General features: G+C 32.2%; 1 protein-coding gene and 1 pseudogene across 1 annotated transcript; both read right to left on the bottom strand.

Annotated features, from left to right (window-relative positions):
• Positions 1 to 1,296: 1,296 nt before the first annotated feature.
• On the bottom strand, positions 1,297 to 4,849 carry LOC137807126 (pectinesterase/pectinesterase inhibitor PPE8B). Its single transcript, XM_068607588.2, has 3 exons — positions 4,484 to 4,849; positions 3,850 to 4,374; positions 1,297 to 2,277 (listed from the first exon to the last, which is right to left on the bottom strand). The coding sequence occupies exons 1-3, from the start codon at positions 4,800 to 4,802 to the stop codon at positions 1,580 to 1,582; spliced, it is 1,542 nt and encodes a 513-aa protein (XP_068463689.1). The 5' UTR covers positions 4,803 to 4,849; the 3' UTR covers positions 1,297 to 1,579.
• A 3,915-nt stretch (positions 4,850 to 8,764) lies between these two features.
• On the bottom strand, positions 8,765 to 9,445 carry LOC150028802 (uncharacterized; annotated as a pseudogene).
• Between the last annotated feature and the right edge of the window lie 443 nt (positions 9,446 to 9,888).

Genomic DNA, 9,888 nt, shown 5'->3' with positions numbered 1-9,888 from the left:
TAGATGTTAATCCTCTACAAAGATCATATTCTAAGTGACTTATACTTTAGTTTAATGAGGTGGACACGACCATAATAATTGTTATACTATTTGATTGTATGTCTCAATTGTGTCGATGACATCTCGGCCATAAACAATGTAAATTTGAAGTATCTTCATAAAGAGTTTTTGAATGTTCTTACATTTTTTAATTAAAGCGAGAGACTTTGATATACAAATTATCCATAAATAATAACTATTCAATGATAATAACAAAATTATCTAATCACAAATTATCATTAAAAAATTATGCTGATTAAAGAAATTATATGATAAATTTATAATAATTATCCAAAAACCATAATTTATCAGCACTAACTACAATAAAAAAAAAAGTTTGTTCTCAAATTAAACTAAACATATTTTTAAACATTCACAAATTTGAGAATTCAAATACCTTTATTGTTTCTAATTTGTACTTTTGACATCAATAAACAAACAACGAATTTACTACTTAAATACTTGTCTCGTTTAATTAAACTTGTGCACACTTCGTACGTAACTACGTATGTGCATGGAAGCAAATAATTCGTTGCAACTTGAGTGAACTAGGCAACCTGAAATCACAAGTCAGGTCAAACTATGCAGCTCTGCCTTGGTCCACAAAGTCTACCAATCTCGTGTTCACAAAAAGTTGATGAGAGATAATTCCTCGTTATATAAATTGTTATCAATTAATTAATAATTAAGTAAAAAGGTATTATCAATATTAAAAATATTATAATAAATACAAAATGTTTGGCTTGAATGTGATTCTGTCTTGATTTGTGCTGCGTTTACTGCTAGGACTATGTTCCGTGGATGCTTCGTAATCGATGTAATACTTGTCTTAATTTCTGTAGGACAATCAGGTTTAGGGTTATCCATATTTTTCGTGAGGGAAATGCATGTGCTGATAAGTTGGCTAATTTAGGGTTCATTCATCGACAATCATTTCATTGGTATAATAGACTTCCATCTAGTCTGTTCTTAGAATTCTTTATGAATAGGTATAGTCTACCTATGTATCGTTTTTGTTAACATGTGGGTTTTGGTCTAGTCCCCTCATATTTTTGTATTTTTTTATTTTTTTTTAATAATACTTTTTTCATGTGATGGCAGATGATTGTTGTTACTTGAGATGTCAGCCTAGCTGAGATGTCAAGTTGCATAGTGATGCCTAACATGAAAACTTTCATTAAAAAAAAAGTAAAAAGGTATTATCAATATTAAAAATATTATAATAAATACAAAATTACTTTGATCAACTGAAATAAATTAATCAACATGACACCTTCATTAAAATTTAGGCGAAGCAGCATGTGCTGCAATGTTGTGCAATGCAACACAATATTGCCTCCATCTTCTTCTCCAAAACTCAAAAACAACCAAGAGAACACCTCGAATCTAAAGAGGAAAATCATTAATAGTAATAAAGTCCCAATTAATTGAACTGAACACGGATCTATACCCCCATTAACTTTCTTTCTCTGATATAAACTATAAAGAACCACTTGAATAGATAATAAGAACAAGAGTGAGAGGGTGTGACAGTGTTGTGTTAAACTGTGAATGCAGCAGTGTAGGTTACTCCAGTGGAAGGCAACCACAGATTCCCCTCAATAAACTTAGCCACTGTGAAGTTACTCACCTGGCTTGAATCATTGAATGCATGGTAGCCTCTCCATTTCACACGGTTAGCTATGCCAGCACCTGCTCCGGTGTTCAGGTACTCAGCATAATACAATGTGTCCAAAGCAAAGTCTCCATTCCACTCCAACCACCCCTCTGACCTTATCACCTCACTCATGAACGATTGCATGAAAACGGTTCGTGAGTAGGTCTTCCAGGGTCTGCCCAGATACGTTTGAGTGGTGCTGACCAAGGGTGCAAGGTCAGAGTCTGCAGTGACGTTGCAGAACTGGAATGAGAAACCTGTTGGTTCATTTGGGTCTTTTCTACCGTGTGCTGTGATAGTGTTCTTTTGATTTGGCAAGCCCTTCTTCGCTTGTATTAAGCAGTTCTGGAACATGGCAGTGGCGTCGCCGAAGATGAAGTCCACTGTGCCTGTTATTCTGCACTCTCTGAAGAATTGGCGCATGGTGTGAGTGTATAGGCTGTCTTGGAAGCCCAAAATCCCACATCGGTAGAACACTGAGAGGTCTGAGTCTGATCTCAGTGCCACTGCTTGGTGCTTCTCAGGCCCTGCCGTGTTCTGAAAGGAAATGTCTCTTGCTATGAACCCTCTGCCACTCACAGCTGCACACACATTTTTTCAGTATCAGATATTATTAATGCCAAATGTTTCCAGAATTTAATGATGAATATTTTTTACCACAAAATCTGATCAGTTAACTTTTAATGAAATCTCCGGATATAGTTAAAGCTCAACTAGTTTTGATTCAAGAATTTGGTTGAAAGTTTCAGTCAGTGAATAAGATGGGTTTTGAGAATTTTAATTGCATGAACGAGCTCATTTAATGTTAATTATGGGTTAGTTGCATAGTGGATTGTTATAGCTAGTTAGTAGTTAGTATGATTAAATATTAAGGCCCTACTTACTGTTGAAGGTTGTTATATGTCCAAATTATATTTCAATACTTACTCGAAATCTTGTGTGTGTTCGTTCAAAAGGGATAGTTCCTAAAAGCAGAACAATTTTGACCCAATGCATTCATGTTTGTGTTGATTCATTAGGAGGTAGCTCGCAGACGTGGATTATCTTGGTTGGTTCTGAGACACTAATAAATATTTGATGTAAAATAAGTGATCAACACGTATTTAATGATTCGCATTGACATCGTTAATTTTTGCAAACCTTAAAAAATTAAGATATCAAAATCGGGTATAACTTTGGATCATCTTCTGTTCAAAATAACTTTACTAATATTTTCTGCCTCCCCAATTGCTTCTTCTTTTTTTATCGCAGCACCTTTCCGCTTTCACTAACAATATAAAGCTCATTGGTTCTTGTTAACGTGATGAATTGTCTGCTAAAATACATACACACTCGTAAAGAAAATTGAAACACTGCATTCTTGACTGAGACATTTAATGTAAGTATTTCACGTTCGTCTTTCACAAATTTAGAATATTCATTTTATTAGAAACGCTAAATATTTAAAAAGAACAAGTATCATCGATATTTGTAATTTTTAAAAGTCACCGTTAGATTTTTTAAGACGCAAATATTTAAATCAATATTGTGAAATTTAAAATAAGTTCGTTAGAAAAATTCTTTGTTTTATTGCTCCTTTTATTTTACATAAAAAATGCACTAAACAATAGTTTATAAAATAAAAATATCACAGAAATCTTAAAACTTTATACTATCAAATATTATTCATTTTATATGACAGAAACATAATTTAAGAAAAATAATTAAAATAAAATAAAAATTCTTATATATAAGCGTTAGCCTGTTATAACGATAATTAAATAATTATAAATTCAAATAAAAAAATATGTTTCTGTTTTTTTTTTCTTAATCGGTTTTCTTACATCAATCAATACGACAAAAACAAAAGTACGGTGACAAGTCCCCTTGCCGTCCCCCTTGTCACGCTATTACCCAATTTCCCAGGCAATCTCAATGTTCAAAATGGAAGATTTCATGAAATCCAGCGCAAGTATTCAAAAATTGCATCATAATCCATGTCTTATTGACATAAATTGAAATAAAAAAGGGAAGAAGATTAAGAATTTTAATTAAAAGACTCTTATTTAATGTATGAACAGTAAATATTAACGAGAGAGAGAAAGAGAAATATGAAAGAAAGAAGAAAAGATGAGTAGCATGAGAGTGAGAGTGATGGGCAATGGGAAACTTACCGAATGTGGATGAGCGGAAGGTGGTCCAACCGTCGATGTAACTCCGGTTACCGGAGATCACGGTGGCGTCCATCCCATCTCCAACCATCATGATGTTCCATTTCTTCTTCTTGATCTCCACGTTCTCAACATAAACACCTTTCTTGATGTAAATCACGAACCGTTTCATGCTATAATCGGGCGCCGCAAGCACCGCATCCATGATTGTGCCGTAGTTTCCACTCCCATCCAAAGCTACCACAGCATCAGGACTCACTCCACTCGATTGCAGAAGCTTCCTTTCCCTGGGTTTAACCCACGACGGAATCTGCCCCTTGCTGGCGTCAAATTCATCGTCTACGGGCACCACCTGCGCAAGAAGCTGCTCCACCAACGACACCACTTCGCCGATGCCAGCGGATACCAAGCTCTTCACAATGCCGTTCGTCCCTTCGAATCCGTCCATGCAAGTTTGTGGATGCGCAAGTACCGCACTCAGCCATGTCCTCAAATCGGAACTCAGCTCCCCCGTGCTGTTATGCCTCCCTGTAACAACCTCAAATTCTTATAATCTTCTCAAACAAGTTTTCATTGGTAGCAGGTTTTTGGCAGTGTTGCTAAATGTGTGATTTACAGGAGTGTTTTTATTTGATACCTTTGGGGTTCTGAGAGGCGGAGAGGGCCCAGGAGAGGACGTCGGAGGAGAGGTCGAGCAAGTCGAGGCAGTCGGCGACGGCAGTGGCGAGGCGGAGGTCGGCGAAGGGCTTGGAGAAGCGTGAGAGAATGGATGTGAGTTGTTTGATGGCGGTGATGACTTGGGTGAGTGAGCCGGCGAAGTGGGCGGGGGAGACCCCGAGGCAAGCTGAACCGGCGAAATCTGTGGCGGCGGTGAGAGGGGTGCAGAGTGCGAGAAAGAAAAGAAAGAAGAAGGAGCATGCGAGGGCGGAACGGTATCTGGGTGAAGAAACAGCCATCTGGAACAAGTGGCGAAGCGAGTAACCACCCAGAGAGTGGTTCCATATTTATAAGGTCAGAAAATTTGGAGTTATTCTAGTTATGGTCAATAACTTTAAATATAATTATGTAATATAAAAATTATAGTATATGTTACTATGTTTTAATAGCTAATCTTAATTTTAATTTAAAAATATATAATTATTATTTTCAAAAACATGTCATCGTAAATGGTCCCCTCAGTCTAAGTATATTTAGTGTACATGTAAATCAAACTAAGGTTTATTCAGCGTGGTACACGTTTAAATGTCTTCTTCACTCATTTCTCAATCTCAATACCTTGTGACAATTGGATTTACACAACCAAAGCTTATCTTAACTAGTGTTTTTGTGAGTAGTAAAATAAAAAGAAAAAATCATTTGTATACTTTCACCACAAAACTTTCCAGTGACACATATACAGCACCCAACTAATTATACTTTTAAATTTATTTATTCTTCTAAAATTAAATAATGATATTAAACTATTGAAAACAATAAAAAAACATTTAAATTTTTTTAGTCAATGAAATGATATAGAAAGGTCATCGTTAGCATTTTAATATTACACTTTTTTATTTTCGATAATATCAACGCTTATGGATTACTTAAGAACACTTTTTCATGCATTTAATTAATAAAGTTTCTTGTCAATATATAAATTATCTGTTCGCATTATACGAATGCCTTCTTTTCTTTTACTTTTAAATCATTCTTGTATAGGGAAACTTATAGAATATGACTTGAATTTGTGATTTTTTAGATGCCGATTTTTCTTTTGAATTTCGTGCAAACTTTTTTCTGTCTTCCTCTTTCTGCAAAAGTTAATATATTTTGATAAAAGTATGTATTGGAACGTTTTAAAACAATATAAGAATATTAGATACTAACGATTTTTTTTTATATAAGAGATGGTAATACCAATTTTAACTGAAAATTTATATAAAAGATTATAATATCACTTTTAATCCAAAACGTAATGTGTTTGTGAATATATATATATATATATATATATATATATATATTATTTAATTATTTTGATATTTTATTTATTGTAAGACTCAAACTTACATTTAAACTTCTATTCCTATGTATGGCAAAAAGAAATTCTAAATAATATAAGTTAAGTTTACACGACTATAAAAATGAATTTAAATTTAAAATTTAAAATAAATACATAATATCCATAATGTGTGAAAACTTGTTAGTTAACAATTTCACTACTAGAATTAAATTCACCTCCAATCTAATAGGTAAAAGAAAATTCATGAAACGAATCTTTATTGACTTAATACGAGTTTAGTTCACTAAATTTTGTCAAAATCTCTAAAAGTTTAGATTTTTATAAAGTTATCATTGCATTTGTTAAGATCAAATTGAATTCTTGAATAATATATTTTATCACTTTCATTTTTAAATGTGTTAATGGTAAAATAGAAAACATTAAAATAACATAACATTTTTTTTATCAAGAGGTTACTTCTAACACCAAATCAAAAGTATTTATTTATTGTTTTATATTCTTAAGATGTAGGATTTTTTTTTTATTATAAAGATCAAAATAATTAGTTATTATATAATTAAATTAAAAATTATTTTATAAATTAAAAAAATTATTAGTATCTAAAATAATTTTATTATTAATAAAAATTTATAAATAATTTTTAAATTGATATCTAATTATTAACTATTAGTTATCAAGGTTTTACCTAGTTACTAATTATATTTTAAACTAGTCTTTATTAGTGTTTCTGTAGTTAATTTAGAATATAAAATATTAGTAGTTAAAACTTTGGTAGCTAATTTAGATACTAATTTAGTAATTACTTTAAATATGAATAATTTTTAAAATAGTATTTAATTTAATTAATATAGTGACTAATTATTTTTTATTTATAAATTTAATTTTTATTTAATAATTTTTTATAATATTCCTTGTTCATTAAATACTTCACTTCATATAAATAAGTAATTAGTTAATCATTAGATACTTCAATCAATACCCCAAATTTTCTATATTAATATATCTTTCAAACTTTGTATGTGGATGTCAATCAAGCATACACCCAATGGTGCACAATCCCTTGTCCCTAATTTGACACTTAAAAGTTGCTAGTTACTATTACTTTTGATTGACAAGGTGCCTAACTCACTCATGGCTTAAACAAGTATTGAACCATGTCAAACAACAATAGTCAATGTTTTGCATCCTGTGATGACATTTTGGAACCTTCAAATGGAATTGATACAATCATAGTCATCAATGCAACAACAACCTAAACATCATATTGAGCTATCATAAGTTTATGAACTTATTTATAAAAACTAATTTCTTTGACGGAAAATTTAGTAAAATGGTGTAGTTTTTTCTTAGATTTACGTAAATGGGCAGATTCAGAAAAAATTATAGGAATGGATATTTTTGGTTAAAGTTGTCAATGATATAGGCAACATAAATTAAATTCATTAATCCTGACGCACTTGTCTTTTTAATTAAAGTTGACAACTGGATTGACAACTTCAGTTTAAATAAAATTGAATACAGTTATTGACAAATTCACTTGATTTTATTTTTAGGGTTTAAACAAATGATAATTAATATTTTAAAAATAAAAATATATAATTAAAAAATTATTTTATAAATAATACCAAAATTTAATTTTGTTTTATTTAAGAAAATGATATATAAAGTTGAATAATTAAAATGAATATTTTTTACAATAATTTTAAATAAATTGGGTTAAAAATATTTGTTTGATAAATTAAAAATATTTAGTATTTTATAAATATTGTTAAAGTTAAAAATACACTTATAAAAATGTGATATAATTTATGTATAAATTTTTAGATTATATAATATATGAAAGTATAAATTATATAATATGTAAAAAATAATAATATACATGTATTTATGTAAAATAAATGTATTAAAAATAAATTAAATTATTGAATATATGTCATTAAAATAAGATGATATTAAAATATTTGATGAGAACAACATTACAAATGATGACTCTACTGTCTAAATGGACCATTTCCTCTGTTGTGACCTTCATTGCGACAGTAAGAATATTTTTTTTGTCTTGTTATGAATTGATTGATCCATTTCATTATGCAAACGAATTGTAATTGGTCGTCCCGAGTTTTTACGTCGCATGTGGGGTTCTGGTATGAAATTTGGCTCGGTATATGTAGACCAATAATCCTCGTTTCGAACGGGGTGGAATTCAACTTGATATGCCTTTCTAATCGTGTGGAGGTTGTAAACTGGATCAATGAATGTCGTCATTTGTAAATGACAAGAGGAACAAACGACAATAACATGACGACAAGGAAGTCGAAGAGCTTGGAAGTGGCCACAATCACACCACCAATCATTTAATCTAACTGTATATGATTGAGGTCACCGACCATGTTGGGGGGTGGCTAATTCTTGGACATCAAATTTAGAATTTTCTGCATTAAACCTTTCCACAAAACACATAGCTGAATCTTTTTTATTTTTTCTAAGTAAGGTTGTGATATCTTCTGAATAATAATGACCTGCGTGTAACATGGTGTCTATTTTGAAGACTCGTTCAACAAATCATGTTTTTGTTTTTTCGAAAGTTGCCTTAACCAAAGCGGAAATCGGCAAGGAACGAGCTCCCTTAAGCACGAAGTTAATGCATTCCGCTAGATTTGTGGTCATATGACCATACCTCTTTCCCCCATCCTATGCTTGAGTCCATTTCTCTAATGGTATGCGATCTATCCAGAAAAATGCTTGCTTGAACTCAGATCGCATAACTGATAGCTTTGCCTGTACCATGGGTTGTTTCATCTCATAAGTTATCATAAAGAAATAAGTTATCATAAAGAAGTAAATGAAATTAGTTAAATGGTAAAAGATCATAATTATCTGTGAAAGAAGGTAAGGAATGCCATTATCCATGTTAATCAACTATTGTTTGAGCTCAACATTTTTGAATTTTTTGTTGAAATTCAATGCGATATGGCGTATGCAATACACAGAAACAAGGTCGTCTCCTTCCCATCCAACTTCTTCGAATTGTAATGCTGAAGTTATATCGGTTCCTCTATCAGTCATCATGTTCGGCTGAGGTGTCACATATTGTTGCAATAATTGGAAGAACCAAATTAAAGTCTCTCGAGTCTCGCCTTCAACAATCGCAAACGCCAATGGAAATATGTTTTGATTCCCATCTTGAGCGGTTGCGGTCAACAATGTTTAGGGTTTAGGGTGTTCCACGGTATCTTCCGGTTAAAAATGTCCCATCAACTTGTACAATGGGCTTGCAAAAATTGAAACCATCGATACAAAGCTTGAAAGACCAAAACACACGATCCAACGTGCAACAAGAATTGTCTTGAACACCATCAACCATACAAGGAGAAGCAATATACTGCACAATTGTCCCCGGATTGCTTCTTTTACTGCTTCCAACCATCTAGGAAGATCATTGTAGGACTGTTCCCAATCGCCAAATGTCAAAGTAAGAGCTTTTTGTTTTCCCAACCAAGTTTTTCTATATGTGATAGTATAGCCATGCATATTTTTTATTTCTGCAATTAAGCTTTTAATTGGGACATAAGGGTTTGCTTTTACTGAAGTCAGCACCATGGACGCAATATGGGTTGAATCCAAATTAACATGGTCTGCCATAAGATTTGTTGTCAAACAACTATGTTGTGCATCAATTTTTTTTATCTCCCATTGACTTCGGATTTTACTAAAAGATGCACGTAATCTCCATTCTCACCTTCCATCATGATGTATACACCGAGCCACATATCTGTATGGCTTTGATTCCACGACAACTAATTTGTAACCGTTGTCTATGTGGTATCGTTTTATGGCATTCAATGTCGCCTCCTTTGACATGAAAGACATGTGTTCATTGAGGTTGCAGTCAATGTTATGTCCGGATTGACTGCCATACGGAATATATTGTGAAGATCTATTAAACTGATCTTCATCATCCAAATCAAAGTCGTAGTTATCTCCATCTTCACTTATGTCGTTCACGATGTCTCTAATTATTGGTTCTTCATGTCGGCTTAGTG

This window comes from Phaseolus vulgaris, chromosome 3, assembly GCF_051622355.1.
Source record: "Phaseolus vulgaris cultivar YP4 chromosome 3, ASM5162235v1, whole genome shotgun sequence".
NCBI classification, from domain to species: domain Eukaryota; kingdom Viridiplantae; phylum Streptophyta; class Magnoliopsida; order Fabales; family Fabaceae; genus Phaseolus; species Phaseolus vulgaris.
Note: the sequence above shows the minus strand (reverse complement) of the source record. Positions and strands in the feature narration are given on the sequence as shown.